At 51.1% G+C, this 19,173-nt stretch overlaps 1 protein-coding gene across 1 annotated transcript in view; it reads right to left on the bottom strand.

The window, feature by feature from the left end:
• The window catches only part of POLR3GL (RNA polymerase III subunit GL), a 184,086-nt gene that overhangs the window by 107,774 nt on the left and 57,139 nt on the right, over positions 1-19,173 (bottom strand). The window contains exon 3 of the mRNA XM_078643138.1: positions 7,262-7,391. Coding sequence (XP_078499264.1) covers positions 7,262-7,391 — 130 coding nt within the window. The remainder of the gene's footprint in view (positions 1-7,261; positions 7,392-19,173) is intronic.

Below are 19,173 nucleotides of genomic sequence, written 5' to 3' on the forward strand. Positions count from 1 at the left end.
CCTGGAGGGCCTGCAAAACCAACGGAAGATCCCTGGGAGGAGCCAGGCAAATAGCCGGAGGACGCTGCAAAAAACAACTCCGCAGCAAGCAAACCACCAAAGGATCGAGGCCGTCCAGGCCCAGACTGCGGAAAGCCTGTAGGGCCGCCCATTCAGCCCGCAGAGTGGAGGGAGCCAAACCCAGGGAAAACCCCTCAGCAAGGAAAGCAAGGACCCTCAAGGGATCCACCGAGACAGGGTTGACCCCGTTCAGCCCAGACCAACGAGAAAAGTCAGACAAATGGCAGAAATAAGACAGCAGAGTAGAAGACCTGTGGGAACCCTGCTGCAATTCTACCACCCCCACAGAACACCCTTCGGCCAGCAAGGCCACCTTCTCAAGAGCCAAGCCTGTAGATGGAGCCGGCGCAACCTCTCCAAAGGGAACGAAGGGCCCACAATGGATTGGGCAGATCCAGAACCGGGCAGATACAGAACCGGCCAGCACTCCTGAAGAGCCAGCTTGCACAGAAGAGGAAACCAGAGGTGGCGAACCCAACCAGAAACCATCAATAGAACGAACGCCTTCTCCCAGAAGTTCTTGCACAGGACACGCAGGGTCAAGGGAAACGGGGGAAAGGCATACAGGAGGCAGTGTGGCCAAAGGTACAACAATGCATCCACCCTACAGGCACCCGGGCATGGATGGAGCGTGCAGAAACAGGGCAATAGAGCATTGAACTCGTCCGCGAACAAGTCTTTCTGCGGACGGCCAAACAGAGCCACCAGGTACCTGAACACAGAGACTTCCTGGGAGAGGGCAGACAGATGAGGAAACACCCGGCTCAGGTGGTCCGCCTTCACATTCTCTTTCCCCGGGAGTTTCACAGCCTTGCAGTACAGGATCGTAGACTCCGCCCAGGACATCAGCTCCTGGGTAAGCAGCCAAAGGGAGCGAGCCCAGCAACCCCCCTGATGGCTGATGTACCCCTGCATCACCCGATTGTCCGTCCGAATCAGCACATGCCGACCATGGAGAGAAGGGGCAAACTCCCGGCAAGCCATCAGAACCGCCTTCAGTACCCGAAAGTTGGAGGAGCACTTCACTTGAAGATCCCACTGACCCTGAAAAGACCAAGATCCCATGGTCGCCCCCAGTCGAGGTGACTGGCGTCAGTCGTGACCACCCAGGATGGGGAGACCCCTGGAGAGATGTGCCTCCACCAACCACCAGCCCAGGTCGGCACAAATCTGAGGGGACACCACCACCGGAACCTCGTAATCCTCCAAGCAGAGATCCCAGTGGGACAGGAGATGATTCACCAGGGGGTATAAGTGGAGGTGAGCCCAAGGCAGTACAATGATGGAAGCAGACATCAACCCCTGAACCCTCAACCATTGATGGACCGGAGCGGAATCCAGACCCAGAAGGCAACCCAGATCCCGCCACAAGGTGTTCTGCCGTTCCAGGGGCAAGAACACCATCCCCCGGATCATGTCCAGATGACCCCCAATGAAAACTAAGTCCTGGGTTGGCGACAGGTGAGATTTCTTGAGGTTAATCAGGAACCCATGGGAAGACAACACCACGCAGACCCTCTTGACGTGAAGCCTCAGCTTGGAAAAACCAGAAGAGGCAGAAATCAGCCAGTCATCAAGATACGGAAAAACCCTGATCCCCTCCCGGTGGAAGATACGGAACAAAGGGGCTAGAACCTTAGTGATAACCCTTGGGGCAGATGACAACCCAAAAGGAAGTACTTGGAACTGGTAGTAGCGGCCCCCTTCACAGAACCTAAGGAAACGCTGAGAAGATGGATGGACGGGCACATGGAGGTAGGCGTCCAGATAATCCAGTGATCCGATCACTTCCCCCATGAACCAGCAGCGGCAGAATCTCCTGTAGAGAGAGCAATTTCAACTTAAATCGGGTTAATTCTTTCATGCCCCATATTAAGTCCAGAACAGGACAAAAGTCCCCAGACACCTTCCTCACCAAGAACAGGATGGAATAGTCGCCACATCCCCTCTGAGACGGCGGAACAGGCCAAATAGCCCCCTTGCTGAGAAGATCCTGAATGCTGGCCAGCAGGGCCACCCGTCTCACTGGAAAGTAAGGCAGGGGGGTGGCGTGGAAAGCGTCTGGAGGAGTGGAGCTGAACACAATCGAAAAACCATCCCGGAGAGCCCACGGATCCCAGAATGAGTACTTCCAAGCTGAGATGAAAAGGCGTAGGCACCCACCCAACGGATAATTCCCTGGCGGGACCAAAAGATATTCAGGACTTGGGAGTGGAGGAAGAGGCCGCAGGCTGAGACCGGGATTTGTTGAAGAATAGGGTGTCCTGGCTACGACCCCGTCCTCGGAAGGGCACACTACTACTAGCCGCAAACATGGAACAGAACGCCTTCTTGGGCCGAAATAAACGGCCCCTGGATGATCTGCTGGGAGCCAACAGCTTCCAGTCCTCCGCTGATATTTTTACCATGTCTTCCAACGATGCCCCGAGTAGCTTAGACCCTGAAAAGAGGATCTTCATCAGGATCGCCTTCTGGGTAGCATCTGCCTTCCAGTGGCAAAGCCAGACCTGACGCAGAGTTTGAATCGCAGTGCCACCAGCCGCAGCTGCGGCCCCAAGGTATCAAACGAGATGTCCAACAGGAGGCAAGTTTGTTGCTCCATCAGCGCCAAGGTAGGAAACACATCAGCCCCCTGGTCCAGCAGCTCTGCTAAAGCCTGGAAGTCCTTCAACAAGGACTGGACCGTGTAAGTCAAGTAAGTAGAAGCAGGGATGGAAAAGTTGGCCGCCTCATAGGCCCACATCCAAAGGAGAAGCGTCCTCGGAAATGATGAAGCCCTGAGTGGCCAGCCCAGCCATGAGAGAGTCCACCTTCACAGAGGGAGGGGGTAGCGCTTGGCCAGATACCTAGGGAAAGCTTGTTTATCGACCTCCAGCCACTCATTTTCAATCACCTCCTTGATGGAAAAATGCAGAAGGAAGGGATTCAGACTCCTTGCGCTGGTACTGCAGAAGGACGCCTGATTGCAGACTGTAGCGGCATAGAAACTGGTCATGTAAGTCTGGGTGTGTCACTCTACTCAGCCATAATCATTTGACCGCTTGATCTTGATTTTAACAGTTTTTAAAAAAAATAATTGCTAATTTGCACATTACTTCTTGAGATTGTAATTCTCTCACCTGCACTTTCCTGCCCTGCCCTCCGCCTGCACCCCAGTCCACCACGGGTTATCCCGATTGTTGTGGAGGGTGCAGGCTGACACAGGCAGCAGTACCTCTTCTGTGGCAGTTGGGGACGGAGCTCCACAACTAGCGGCGGGCTCGCAGCCTATATCTCCCTATGTGCTACCCGTCGTGCAGCGGATGAGCGCAGCGGGGGCGCGCCAAGGGCCAGCCCGTCTGCGCCCGGCCGGGGCCAGGAGCCACGCACCCTGCCCAATTCCCCCGCCATTATTCTCGAGCCAAACTACTCTCACTATGGTCATTCCAGGCCATCTCCCCTGACACCAGCAAAACTTTGAGGGAATTTGGGCTGCTATTGCCTAAGACCACGATTGGCGATACCATCCCCCTCCCACCGGAACCCCCCTCACGCATCAAGCCACACAGGGATATTCCCCCCCCATACCTCCCTCCCCTCTGAGAACACAGACCCTTGATAGCTTGTCCATCTAGTATCTTAATACCCGATCAATGGTCAAGCATCAATTAGAGATCTTCTATCTCTTAGACACCCATAAGCCCGACATTTTGCTCCTAACCGAAACCTGGCTGACTGAGGAATCATCCCCAGATATGCTGGCAGCCATCCCCAATAACTACTACGCTCTTCAGGCCAATAGATCAGAGTCTAAGGCAGGTGGTGGGGTGGCAGTCATAATTTCACAAGCCCACAAATTCACCTCCCTCTCTACCTCAAAAATCCCTTTGGTAGACGGCCTTCTCTGTAAACTGGTCTCACCCGCTTCCCCACTTGTGTGTGCGTTAGTCTACAGACCTCCCAGCCATATGCCCACTTTTCCTCAAGTTTTTGGAAACACAATCGCAGAACTTGCCATAAATCATGCCAGACTACTAGTTATTGACGACTTCAAGTACTGGCCAGGTGATGCACGCGAGTGCCCCTCTTCAGTGGCTTTCACAGAGCTACTGATTGGGATGAACCTTACACAGCACATCAAGGTAGCCACCCACACTAAAGGGCATACACTAGACCAGGTCTGGTCATCCAACCAGGAGAACTTAGACATACAGGTCAATCCATGTACCTGGTCGGACCACCATTTCATTTCCTTTTCCCTCCCGATCCCCTCCACTAATAAAACCCCTCTCCCAGGGACCGGCCAGGCAAGGAACTGGAGTCGGGTTGACATCGCCGAGCTCTGCTCCCTCTTAGCTACCTCTAAGCCCCCCAGCCTCAGACCCGATGACCTCCAATCATCTCTCCATGCCCAGGCTGATAACATCAATGCCTTGCTGGCCACAGGCAGAGACAGACTGGCCCCACTCAAGAAGATAAATGGTAGGAGACCACATGACGCTCAACGCTGGTTCACCAACAACCTAAAAGAGATGAAACTGACCCTGCGTCAATCGGAGCGCAAGTGGAGACAGAATTATTGCCCCATAAAAAAATCCTCGTTCATGAGGGTTCTTCAGGAATACAAAGCTGCCATTCTGAAAGCTAAATCAGAATATTTCTCATTAAAAATCCTTAACTCAGACAACAAAGCGAAATAAATTTTCTCCATCGTGGACGAGCTCTTCAAGCCTAACCAGATCACCACCAAACTAGTCACATCACAAAAGCTCTGTGACTCCCTCACCTCTTACTTCTTCGACAAAATCGCCATAATCAAAGCCAGCATTCCCAAGAACGTATCTCCCGCGGAGTCTGTTCAGACATATCACAACCCGCTCTCATTTGACTTCTTCCCACCCATCACGCAAGACACTTTCTTCTCCCTCCTTAAAAAAGTCCGTTCTGGTACCCCCACAGACAGCTGCCCCTCACATTGCCCGTGAGATCTTTCTTCAGTTCCCCGAAACTCCATTATCCCTCCTTAACAACTCCCTGTCCACAGGCATTGTCCCTAACTGTTTTAAAATGGCAGAAGTAAGACCCATCCTGAAAAAAGCAGGGGCCGACCCTATCGTACCCAGCAACTTCCAACCCATCTCGCTTTTACCCTTCCTGGCAAAAATCCTGGAAGCTTATGTCACAAGCTGCCTAAGTGCATTTGTGGAACACTCGCACTACCTGGACCCACACCAAGCGGGTTTTAGACCCGAAAACTCCACTGAATCCATCATGTTGGCAGTTCATGATGAACTAAGAAAGGGGGCGGACCAAAACATCTCTCAGGCTCTTGTCCTCCTAGATTTGTCGTCTGCCTTCGACCACAAGCTCTTGGTGGAACGAGTCGAGGGCGCCGGCATCCAGGGCATCCCCCTAAAATGGATCACCTCTTTCCTCAGCAATCGCCACCAAGCTGTCCGCCTCTCCGACTTCACCTCGGAGAGGGACCCTTCCCCCCTTCGTGCTCATCAAAGGCCACTGTTACCGCAGCCTGGATCATAGCCTGGATGGACTGTTAAGACAGGGCCTCAGCAGGAACCTGGGAGCTCGAGCCAGCCACCACAGGAAGATATGCCCCCTGCTCCAAGAGCAACAACAGTAGGAAACCCACACAGGAGAGAAAAATATGCAAGTTGCCAGTTATACAGACACAGACAATGAGCAAAAAAGTCAGTGACTTTAAAAAGGCAAAAAAAAAAAAAACACTGCCAGAAACCGCCTAGGGAACAGCAATGATTAGCTGCACCTGTTGCCCAGCAACCAGCCGCGAGGGAAGCCAAACAAACCCGGACCAGCCTGGCAGGAGACCGGACACAAAAAGGCGGAAATTGCGCTCCCCCATAAGCAGTCTCACAGCGAAGACTGCGACAACCGCCCGTGCCGCACTACGAATATGGGCGGAAGAGGCCGGTTGGACCGAAGACGGCGCTGGGAACTGTGCACGCCTGGACGCTTAAGCCAGGTAAGCCTTTTGGAGCTCCTTGAAGCTCGAGAAATTCAAGCGGGCCCTGCCGCAACCTGCACGGACTGGCATCCGAAACCGTACAGGCCATTGCAAGCTCCCCGCGGGCCCCACGCTCAATGCCAAAGTAGCAGAAAGCACGCCAGGGACCAGAGAACGGTCCGTTGGGCCCCCCATGCCTAACAGCAAGCAGGGCGGGGAAAACAGACTCACGTAAAGGCCCAGGCCATAGAAGGGGGGGCCCTTGGGCAAGGCATCTCCAGTCACAAAAATGCCCATAAAGTTGCGCGGGCAGAAGGGGCCGATAGGCAGAGCCCCAGACCTCCTTGGCCACCCCCCTATTATCCCTTGGCTCTCTAAGGCAGAACCTAACCGCCCTATAGTGAGAAAAACGGGGGAAGGAAGGGGGAGGGTTGCAAAGCCCATGGGCCCGCTAGAACAGGGTCACCAACCCGGGACTCAAGTACCTGATACAGCAGGAACACACTTTACCTGACAGCGCACCTTGGAAAGTCAGCACAGAACCAAAATAATAGGCTGGGGGTTGGGCCGGCCCTCCTCTTACAGACGTCAAGGGTGATATGGGTAGGACATGTTGGGAAGGGATGGGAGGTTAACTCTTGCTTTGAAGGGTTCTGGTGTGAAGCTGAAGCTCACTTTGTTGATCACGTGGCAAGGACGACTTACGAGGAGGTAATGAGGATTTACATATATGCAGGCGCCAACCTTATCGCGTAGCATCCTGGAAATAGACAAGTTTTGCAGTTTCCGGATATTTGCTGTGCCTTTGCTGTACTTGCACCAGACGTCTTCATGTATCTGCCTTTCTCTCACCTAAATCTGATCTAACAATGTAACACATCTGCATGTATCACAAGTGGCCCATTTATGATTGCACCAGGAGATGTCTTATCCAACGTTTGTCTAGGAAATTGTCCTCTAGTTCTACGTTATTAATAATTCTGACTTTAACCGAGCAGCTTAACTCAATTGACCAGTAAAGCCTACTTATGATGTCACACGAAACAACCGTCCCCAACTCGACCTGGTGGCTGCAATTTTGTTACCGCAGGGCACGGGGAGAAAAGCAGAGCTAGGTTAGGTAAACAGTGATGGCACAGATTAGTTTTTTTAGAGCAGTCTCCGATACATCGAACAAGAAAAGACCGGAATGTAGCTTTAAATGCTTGCATAGAGGAAAAATATAAAATTTGGAAGTACCTTTTTTGGGTGCTGCAGGCTTTACATAGTAAGGCAGGTTCTTCATAGCTCCTCTCAGCTCTTGCTTCAGGGCCAGCATATATTCAACCTCTTCTCCCATTTGCAGCGGGACAGGTTTGTAATCCAGGGACTGGTGTATAAAGCACGAGTGAAAAATAAAAATCATTCATGGACATCTTAACACTGAATGGACGCATACCTTGGAAATGTGCAGTGGTGATGCTGTATATCCTAGAAACATTCATAGACAAAGGAACCTAGTGTCCTTGTGTAGATTATGGAAAATGACTACCATGTCTCAAAGCACAGAAGCATACCACAAAGTCTTAGACATATTCTTGACGTCTTAATGATGAAAAATCTAATATGATATTCAAATTGGGAAATATTATCTGAAAGTTTGATAATTACACAGATTCAAAGATATTCGTCACACAAGACTAAACATCTTTTTTTTTTTTTTTTAATTTCTTGGTACACCTTTGCAATAATACAGAGACAGGATGCCATCGAACAGAAATTAGCAGAAAGAAGTTATACAGGACTCACAATATCTTAATACTGCATCCCGAATTTCCAGTCCCTATATCATTGCTTTACCTCCACGATTCCACACAATTAGTTTCTGTACTTCTCGCATGAGGTCCAAATCTTTTCCCATTTTGTGGGGCACCCTCTACTTTGGTAGACCGTTTTTCTCTGCCTATTGGCCCCAATCTAGGTCATGTTCTCAGTCTCTAATCTTGGAGGGAGTGGTAGTTTCCCACTTCCTCTCAATGTTTCTGTTTGCCAACCCGAGGCTAGCATGAGCCATGTTTTAGTGTGTGCAGGCCAGTGTACCTCCCCTGTCACTCCCAGTAGGTGCCACCTTGCTTCCCCCGGAACCTGCAGTCCTAAGACAATTGCCATGTTCTGGGTCACCCCATTTCAATAACAACCTTTGGGGCAGGCCCAGATAATATGAAAGAAGGTTCCCACCTCAAGTACATTGGTCTGTGTAGTATTGACCCAATCGATGTTTAAGTGTTCTGGGGGCGTATGACCTATGTAAGATCGAGAGTTGGACCAATCTAAATCTCGCTCATATGGCAATCTCCCTGGGACTCTGGACAACCCCCCACCAATCCTCATCTTCCTGGAGCCCAAAGTCTGTTTCCCATGCCTCCCTCAAGGAAACCAGGGATCCGGGGAATTACTCATGATTTTGCAGAAGGTGAGAGAGTAAGCCTTCTCCACCATGGGGTCAAATAATAGTCAGTCCTCCAGCTGGGAGTATTCGAGTAAAACATCCCCCTCCGGTATGTGACATCTAAGGGCATGTATTAACTGCTGATAGCAGTATCACTCTGAGTTGGCCATCTGATATTCTGTTTGTAAATCTTCAAATTTGATCATGCTCCCGTTTCGTCAGTGTGAGAAGTGGGCCTGCTATATGCTGTCCACTAATTAAAGTGGGCAACTTGCACCAGTCCAAACAACCCTTATGGTGATTTAAGAGGCCAAAGATAACCTTAGAAAGCTATTCAAGTGGTAGCTGTGGAGATCAGCCTTCAGGCTTAGTCTTGAAGAAATGTTAAGCAGGTTGTTTTACCAGAATGCAACCTTATTGTATTGGTAAAATGAAAGGAGAACCACACAGTAGTTATAGAAATATGTATTTATTATTATAACACATTCTAAATACGTCATAATATCTGTTACACGCAGATAAACACAAAGCACACAATACTGTAGCACAGAAACAATCATAAGTAGCACTAATACACCGTGGGCTCCAGGGGGAGACCAAACCATATACTAAAATAGTGGTATAAGAACCACGACTCGAGTCAAGACAGTGTCTAGAGGGTGTAGAATCGCTGGGACCCCAAGGAACCACCTAAGGTGAGTAAGTAGGGACCCCACGGGGGACGGGTGCAGCCTGGGAACACGACCGCGTGCGCAGTACAATTCTATGGGAGAGTCACAGTTTTTGCGTTTAAGGACACTTCTGAGTGGACTTCAAAGAAGCCCCATGGAACTTAGGAGGTTGGAGAGCCACCCCACCTGTAGATACCGTAGTACCAGAGTAACCTAACCCAGGGAGGACGGGTGCATAGGTCTGAAGTGGCGTTGGAAACTGCCATCGATCTTTATGGAGGACTTTGAAGAAGAGCCATTGCTGGGAAGAAGGAAAGTGTACGTCAGGATCCAAAGGGGGATTCTTGATGAAGAGTACCTGAAAGCAGAGGGGACAGAGTCTGGGTCACTCAGGAGTGACCAGGGGCTCAGGAGACTAATGCCCACCGATGTTGGGTGCTTCAGGTGCATTGAGGGGGTTCTTGACTCTGCAGCCAAAGGGACCAGGAGACGTCGAGGACGACCAGGAGCCGGATTCGAGCTGTCCCACGAAGGATGTTGAGTGCTTAGGGGTCAGTGTCCAGCTGGAGCACCAACAAGCCTTGGCAGTGGCAACCCACAAAGATGGTCAAGAAAGGTTACGGTTTGCACTAGTAAGGTTCAGGAGACTCACCAAACACAGAGGAGTTGAGCAAGCCTGTAGCAACCAAGGGAGCCCAAGGAAAGCAGTGTTGACCCGCAAGAGGACCCACAGGCCAGAGGCACAGGAGTCGTGAGGGGACCTGTAGCAGTTTCACAAAGCAACAGGCCACAGAACACTCGGTGCGAGGAGGCCGGAGTTCTTTGGTGGAAATGGTGCCAGAGTTCAGTGCTGCTCGAAGCCCAGTGCACTTGTTTTAGGAACGCCCCAAGCATATGCACTTGCAAAAGTATGCATTGCACAGGGGTACGGGTATTGCAGCCTCCACAAGGGATTCGGACCTCAAACTTCGTAAGAGGGAAGCTCGGACCTTAAGGTACTTGGAAACCCACCTCCTGTGTTGCTGGAGCCTTCGGAGTCCGTAGGAGCTCAGGAGCAGCAGACCAGTCAGTTGAGATGTGGTGCCTGGGGTTGCAGGGGAGTGACTCCTTCACTCCAAGGGAGCTATTTTCTGTTGTCCTTGTTGCTCCACAGGTCCTACACAGAGCCTGTATGGTGCACAGGCACAGACAATGCTTCAGACTGAGAGGGGGACGAAGTCAGGCCCAAACTAAGTCCAGGGTCTCCAGACGGTAGCAGTTCAGTGGTTTCTGGTTCAGAATCTTGTCTACGTCGAATCTAGGGTCCTACAGCCAGGAAAGCGTTTTTGTACCCACGGGAGAGGGTTGGAAATATTCAGGGGACCCTCCCAGGGGAGGGTCTGAACAGTGGAGAGGTTACTTCCATGTCCTTTGTCCAGTTTTGCACCAGAGCAGGCTCCCAGGACTTTCGATCGCTGGCAAGCGCAACCACCCAGTCCTAATACACTATGGGCTAGATGTAGGTAAATGATATTTACCGATTCATAAATACCGAATTTTACCGATTCGGTATTTATGAATTGGTAAATATTAAGGGGGGAGATGTAGGTATTTCCAGATGTGGAAATACCGATTCGTTAAAATTCGGTATTTACTGATTCGGTAAATACCGAATCGGTATTTCCTATTGATTCCTATGGGCTGTGAAGGCCATAGGAATCAATGGGAAATACCGATTTGGTGATTACCGAATCGGTAAATACCGATTCCAGCAAGGATGCAGGGGGTGTCACTTTGACACCCTCTGGCACCCCAAAAATAGGCATGTGCGCCATGTGGCACACAGACATGCCCTTAGGGCATGTCTGTGTGTCACATGGCACAGGTGTGCATGCACACATGTGCATGCACACCTGGATTCGGTATTTTACCACCCAATTGGATTGGGTGGTAAAATACCGATTCTTAAAGCCCTGTGGAACTCTGACATGTGCCAGCTACATCTGCATTTACAGAATCGGTATTTTACCGAGTCTGTATTTACCGATTCGGTAATTTTACGGAATCGGTAAATACAGAATCGGTAAAATACAGATTCTGTAAATGCATGCCCTACATCTGAAAACCCTAATACCGGTCGGAAACGGGCAAAATCGGCCGTTTCCGACCGGTATTAGGGCTCCTACATCTGGCCCTAAATCCTGTCTGGGAGGTGGTCACACCTCCCTGTGACAGGATGCCTATTGTTCGGCCTTCCCCTGCTCGAGCTTGGCTCAGCAGCAGGAGGGCAGAAATGCGTCTTAGGTCGGCAGCAACCCTTTTGGGCTGCCCGGGACTAGACGGCTGATAACGGGAGCACCAGGGACCTCACAAAGCTAGTTTCTGAGGGGTGAAATCATACCTCCCACATCAGTTATCGGTGTGGGAGTATGATTCCACAATGTTTGACATCAAACAGGATAGGGTTGCTTTCAGCCATTTTAGAGATGGTCATCACATGGTCCCGTAATGCCACTTAATATGTCGTAAACGGCTGCAGCACTAACAATCCGGGAGAATGGACCCCGTACGCTGCAGGGGTGTCCTGCTCATGCTTTTTTTGTTTTTGCAGAGTTTTATATAGCGCGAACTTGACCCGAATCGGGTATCAGAGCGCTTTACATAGCACCAGTTACGTTACAGGAGGACACACATTCATTTTTTGTTAGGCACGGGGAGATTAAGTGATTTGCCCAGAATCACAGGATGTTTAGCGTCATTACCGAGACTCAAACCCAGTTCCCCAGGTCCGAGGTTGAGCGCCCTAGCCGTTAGGCCAACTCCTCTCCCCTGTTATCCTATGGAAGGAAATTCAGTTTGCAGTTAAAGTATGTTTGCGTTACTTTTGTAATCCAGTGCTGGGCACCCTTAAAGGGAGACCCACCCGCCCATAAGAGGGTTTGTAGGGATGGAAGCTCGGGGGGAGCGCAGGGTGTAGATAGGGACACCTTTGAACGCCTACGTGATGCCTTCTTAGCTAAGGCGACCAATCCTACCCCTGCACCACCTTCGGTGTAGACTGGGACAGCCCCTTCCACTCCGGGAGGGATTTCCCCAGCGGACACAGATGACGACGAGGAGTCTGTGCGTTCTTGGCGACCGTCCAGCTCCGCAGCCGAGTTACCGCAGGACAGTTCAGGCATGCTGGACCCGGATGAAATCATTCATCCAAGGTCGACTGCTTGGACACCTGGGGACAAGGTGGCGAAGTTTGTGGCGGGGCGCCTCCGCAAGCCCTTGGAAAAGGAGGCAAGAAGTTGTCTGCGAGGGGAGTGTCCACGTCCCACTTTGGAAGGGAAGGTCGCCGTGACATCGGAGTTGGATAGGAAGATGGCCACATTCATGGCGAAATTTGTCAAAGATCCCCGTAAGGGTATTGACCGGTCCTGGCGCTCTCGTCAAGATAAGCTGTTGGATGCTATAGGTCCTATCACAAAAATCCTTGATATGGCGGAGGAGGCAAAGGTTTCGGGCTCCACCATATCCCCGGACGTGCTGTCAAATTGGGCGCAGAGGGCTGTCATATTTTTGGGGAACGCCAACTGCGCCCTCTCGACGGAACGTCGCCGCTCCCTATTGATTAAGTTGGACCCCAAGTTGGGGGATTTGGCCTCTTCTTAAGCGGGAGCAGTAGCACAGGGAGGTCTGTTTGGGGACCCGTTTATTAAAGAGCTTGGGAAGTTTGTTTCCACTTTCACCTCGCTGGACAAGGCCCAGTCCAGTATTAAGAGGGTGTTCCAGCAGCGTTTTTCCCGAGGGGCTGGCCGTGGCGGTCAGAATGGACCCAACCAAGGGCAAGGCTCCGGCAGAGGCCAATACAATACGTCGGCCAACAACACCAACTTTTTTCCAACCGAGGCCAGCACTTCAGAGGGCGTGGCGGTTTCAAGAACAACGCCGGAAACAATGGGTCCCATGGTAAGTCTGATTTCGGCGTATCAGGTCCGAATTGGAGGCCGACTAGCGCCCTTTCCAGATGCTTGGGCAGCAATTACAGCGGACGCATGGGTCCTTCAGACCGTCCGCGGTTTCCGTATAGAATTCTACGATCGTCCCTACCAGGTATGGGCTCCCCGCCCTATACATTTTTCTCTAGCCGATGCGCAGTTGATCGACGAAGAGGTCTCGGCGCTACTTCGCAAAGGGGCCATTTGTCGTCAGCTCGACATCCTTACGGTTTTCTCAGCAACATCTTCCTAGTGGAGAAAAACGATGGGGGAAAGCGGCCCGTGATAAATCTCAAAGAGTTCAACGGGTGCTTGGTCTACCATCATTTCAAAATGGAGGGCATCCACCTTCTCCGCGATGTTCTTCTCCCGAATGACTGGATGGTCCATCTGGACCTCAAGGACGCATACCTGGTGGTACCCATCCATCCCCCTCACCGTTGGCTCCTGCAGTTTCTCTGGAAGGGTCAGGTTTTCGAGTTCACCGCCCTTCCATTCGGACTTTCATCAGCCCCATGGTGCTTCACCAAGCTGTTGCACCAGGCTGTGGAGGTCCTGCGGAGCCAAGGCATTCGGATGATTGTCTACCTGGATGACATCCTTTTGATGGCTCAGAGCCCAGAGAGGTTGGCTCTTCAACGTCAACGGACAGTTTCTTTGTTACAGGGTCTCGGCTTCATACTCAACGAAGACAAATCGGTTTTCACTCTATCTCAGAAAGTAGGCTTCCTCGGTTTCGTAGTGGACTCTTTGCAGGCCTCTTTAAGCCTTCCATCCCGGAAGATGGCCAAAATTCGACACGTCCTGAGGCAGACCATTTCCAAGTCGCACACCTCCCTGCGCCAGATTGCCAGAGTGGTAGGTCTTCTTTCCTCCTCCATTCAGGCACTCTTCCCGGGGCCCCTCCATTATCGAGCCCTTCAGCGCCTCAAAGTGCATCACCTCAGGAGAGGTTTGAAGTACGACCAGCTGGTTCCCCTCTCGGAGGAGGTCAAAGGGGAAATGTCCTGGTGGCTCTCCCATATGGAAGCCTGGAACGGCCGAGCAATTTTCGGGTCAGCACCAGATTTAGTGATAGAGTCGGACGCCAGCACATCAGGCTGGGGCGCCCGCTGCGGGGATTTCTCCACAGGCGGCGCTTGGTCGTTAGAAGAGCAACAACTCCACATCAATTTTTTGGAGCTCCTGGCGGGGTCCTTTGCAGTCCGCTGATGGACCAGAGATTCAGTGAGGTCATGTGTCCTCCTGCGAATGAACAACATCTCAGCGGTTCGATAAGTCAACCATCTGGGCGGTCCTCAGTACAGAGCACTGGCGGAGCTAGCAAAGGACTTTTGGGATTATTGTCTAGCCCACCACATCTCTGTGACAGCAGAATACCTGCCGGGCCGGTCCAACCAGGTGGCTGATTGGCACTCGAGATACCTGCGGGACTCCAGTCTTCGGAAGCTGGACGTTCAGGTGTTCCGATGGTTGAGCGACCTGTGGGGTCCTTTCTCAATAGATCTGTTTGCGTCCCGTCAAGATTACCAACTCCCAAGGTTTTTCAGTTGGAGGCCGGATCCTCTTGCGGAAGCCACGGGCGCATTTCTCCAGAATTGGAGACAAGAACAGGCTTACGCATTCCCTCCTTTTTCGATGATTGTGCGAGTGGTGGCCAAACTTCGCCGCCAAGGGGCGGAGGGGACAATGGTAACGCCTGTTTGGAGGTCACAAGTTTGGTATCCAGTTATTCTGGAACTTTTTCTGGGATTCTCCAATCCTACTGCCCTGGCTCCCTCATCTTCTTCTCAATCCGGACGGGGACACGCATCACCTCATAATGCAGGATACTCTCCGCCTCATGGCATGGCGGCTTTCCAGCAACGTTGGTCGCTCCCAAGCCTTTCGGAATCAGCTGAAGATTTTTTGTCAAAGGCCTGGGCGAGCAGTACCGCAAAGAGGTACCGATCCGCTTGGTCCAGGTGGGTTCGTTGGTGTCTTCGACGAGACTTGGATTCCCTGGTCGCAGGCGTCGTTTCTATCCTGAGTTTCTTGGCGGAGCTGGCATCAGATGGCCTGGCGTACCGCACCATTAACGCAATGCGTTCGGCAATTTCGGCAGCACAGGAGCCTGTGGACGGTGTCCCGGTCGGGGAGCACCCTTTGGGGTGTAAACTCCTCAGAGGCATTCAACTCTCTTCGCCCCCGGAACCACGTTATTCGGTCCTGTGGGACGTCAACGTTGTTCTGAACCTTTTTCTTTCATGGCAACCTAACAAGTACCTCTCTTTGAAAGAGCTGTCTGCCAAGTTAGCTGTGCTTTTGTGTTCGGTATCTTGTCGGAGAGTCTCGGATGTGCAAGCCTTGGACATTTCGGGGAGGATTTATTCCCCGGAAGGGGTTACTTTTACAGTGGGACGCCGCACAAAGTCTACATCGAGAACAATCTCTTATCCAGCGTTTGTAGACCTTCCCAAACTCTGTGTGGTCCAGTGCCTGAAAGCTTATGAAGATGTCACTACAGAACTTCGTGTTCCGGACGAAAGACATTTGCTCATTGCTTTACGGAAGTCTCACAAGGCAGTATCCTCCCCCACCATAGCCAGATGGGTGAAGTGGGCTTTGCAGGAAGCAGGCATTGATACTAAAATGTTCGGTGCTCACTCGGCTAGAGGAGCCATGGCCTCGAAGGCTTTTTCATTAGGAGCGCGTTTGGAGGACTTGATGCGGGCGGCAGATTGGTCCTCGGATTCCACTTTTTAAAGGTTTTACTTCAAACCAGTGGTGGATATTGCAAATTTAGTGGTGAGTAAGCTTTGAACTCGCATAATCTGAAGCCTCCGGTCCCGACATAGAATGGAAATGTGCCTAGCTTAGTAACGGTAAGTTTCAATTCTATTTTAGGACACGGAGGCGAGGATTATCCCTCCCAGACCTCCTTGGGGAGATCCCACCCGTATGGCAGTAAGTAATCCAGTTTGATCTCATGGTGACTTCAATTGTTAAGTAATCCAGTTTGATTTCATGCGGACTTCAATTGTTATTGGTATAGCATCTTTTACCCTGTGAAGAGTTAGCTTGCAGAAGGTAGCTTGCTCTTACGACGCTTACGCTGTTGTGTCTCTTCCAATAGGTAATGAGGGTTCGAAACAAGACCTATGAGAGGTTGGCGTGACTCGCACAAAGAAAGAGGGCACAAAATGGACGCCCTTTCTTCACGTTCTGGACACTGTGAAAGGACTAAGATGATAATGTTTCATGTATTGATGGGATATGTAGTTCTAATGTATTTGACTGATGAAATGATCTAATCCCTACTGTTTCGGGATGTAAACATTTTTTTGATTAAAGTGCTTTTCTAGGCGGCTGTGAGTTTGGATTGTAATAAACAGCAAAGAAGGAAAAACATAATCCTCGCCTCCGTGTCCTTAATAGAATTGAAACTTACCGTTACTAAGCTAGGCAAATTTCGATTCTGGGCATAGACTCAGGGGTCTCCCAGGGTCAGGTAGGTACAGTTGGTACACCCTCAGCGGCACAGGGGCAGCCGGGTGCAGAGGTAGTTAGGCCCATTGTTATCCAATGAGAGGCAGGGGGCCTTCGGTTGGTGGCTGCTGGCAAGCAGGCCAGGCAGCTGTGGGAGCTGGGCTCCTGGTCACTTGCTATGGGCAAATGGGGAAGTAGTTTAAGACAAAGGTTGCACTGCCTGGGCACTCGGGCGGCTGGGTGCAGGGTGCTTTTGAGCCGTTGGGGGCTCAATGTTATTCAATGGAGCTTTTGGAAAGTGAACAAAGGCTGCAGGCTCGGGGACGGAAGATCTTCTGGAGCGACCAACACTTTGAGGGGTAAGTTGGGATCTTGGAGGATAGGTAGGCACCCAGGAGTTGGGCACAGGGGGCCGTGGAGTGCAAGGGTGTCTTTTGAGGTTGGGAAATCTTACCCCCTGCTGGTCGCGGTTGGAGGGTTCCTTGTCCTGAGGCTGCAGGCGTCGTCGATATGGGTCCTTGGGCACTGGATTCCAGGTCAGAATCGCCGGAGGAACGTCCTCATGGTCTTTGTTCACTCAGGCACAGGCCAGGCTCGGCGGGTGCAAAGTGTGCTGGATTCGCGGTTCCTGGCTGGCACCAGGGGTATTGTTGTTTGAGCAGAAACACTGCTCGTGGGAGTCCCAGTCTTGGTGGAGTCACAAGGCAGTCAGGTCCTCCGGGGTTTTTGAGGTTGCTGACCACAGAAGGAGCTGGGGTTTTGAGGGGTGGAGTTGGCACAGGCTGGCACACCCACTTTCCTCACGTAGGGTTTCTCGCCAGTCTTCCTGCCAGAGTGGGGGCCAATTGATGAGTACAGCAAGTGGCCTGGAGAAGCTCACAAAGGCAGCATGCCTTTGAATCTTCCCCCTGCCCATCCTGGGGGAGGAGACCTAGCACCTCACTCAGGATTTGCATTGTTGCAGGCCCAGGAGAGAGGGGGCTCTCCACCCAGGGGTCCAGCAACATGTCTGCTGTGTAGCAGCCTAGGCAGCCTCTCAGACAAGACGTGGGTTGAAGGTTAGGTTTCAGGGGGCAGCTCTAAGATGCCCTCTGTAGTGCATTTTACATTAAATCCCACACTGGCATCAGTGTAGGTTTAATGTGCTGAGAAGTTTGATATCAAACTTGTCAGTCTTTAGTGTAGCCATTATGGTGCTGTGGAGTTCGTAATGACAACCTCCCAGCACCATATACTCGTAATGGCATCACTGCACTTACAGTGCCCAGGAATGGGCCTGGGTACTGTAGGGGCAAAGGGCTCATGCACCTGTGCCCACACCACTGGCATAGGGCACACAGCTAGAAGGGTGGCTGATGTATGCCAGGGCAGTTGGTTTATGGGCATGGCACACAGGGATGTGCGCAATGTCGACTCTTTGTTCTGTTCTGCACCAGTACACTCAGCCTGCAAAGGTAGTGTGTGTGCGTCAGGGTACAGGGCCCCTAAGGGTGGCACAATAAGTGCTGCAGCCCTTAGGGGTCTTCTGTGGTCACAATGCCCTGGGTACCTAGGGTACCATTTACCAGGGGCTGACCTGTGGCCAGAAATGCCAATTGGGTTTAGGCTTTAGTACAGTTTTTAGGGAAGGAACACAGGCCCTGGGTACCGGATTGGCAGGGACCCAGGGGATACCAAGGAAAAGTGCATCAGGTATCAGGCTAAAAGTGGGGGAGTTACGGCAACAGAAACCCACTTCCTTACATAGACCTATTGATGTACTTCCAGCAGTTCAATTTAATCCTACTCCAAGAAACTTGGCTAGCAGAGCCTTTCCATCTACAAGACTATAAGTCATACCATCTTCCAGCCAGCAGAAGCTCGAAGTTCAAACACCTAAAAGGAAGCCACGCCATATATGCCTCAATAAAATCGGTTACTACAGCTATAGAATTATTGAAGAAGAACGAATCAAATAAAGGAATTAACGTAATACTGATAGAGATAGCAGACCCCAGACAAAACAAAGAACAGTTAATTCTGGTTAACACATATCTACATCCGAGTGGAAAGATAACTGGTGTAAAATCTCTAGTGTTGGAACTAGCAATGCTCATTACTAAAGAGGAGACATTGAATTATATTGTTTTAAGAGTCTTTAATATGTTACTCTCGGGGAAAGCTGGGAACGATCAGCTGGCCGAAGATCAACTTTTTGATTGAGGGATCTCACCCCAAGAAGAGTGTAAATGGGGTAAACAAACCAAGGCATCTAAAGACTTACTGGCGGAGCTAACAAGTCTAGGTTTGATAGCATCAAACGGTAGATTCCCTGGAGACTGCCCTCAGTCAGCTACTTACCACAACTCAATGGCAAGTACAGCGATAGACTACACTTTCCTATCTATTTCATTTTTCAAATTAGTTCTCGATTTTTAGATCGGGACCCAAGATTGCAGCAATCATTTGCCACAGGAGCTTACACTTATGGCTCAAGGAGCAGCATTAACATTCCAAACTGAATCTCTAAACTTATGCTTAGCTAGCTCAAACTCAAGATCAACACAAGCAACACCTGCTATCACTTACGGTAGTGAAAGTATGAGAGGGAGGGACGAGACAATCTTGGACAAAGTGGTG

Source organism: Lissotriton helveticus, chromosome 5_1 (genome assembly GCF_964261635.1).
Source record: "Lissotriton helveticus chromosome 5_1, aLisHel1.1, whole genome shotgun sequence".
In the NCBI taxonomy this organism is placed as follows: Eukaryota; Metazoa; Chordata; class Amphibia; order Caudata; family Salamandridae; genus Lissotriton; species Lissotriton helveticus.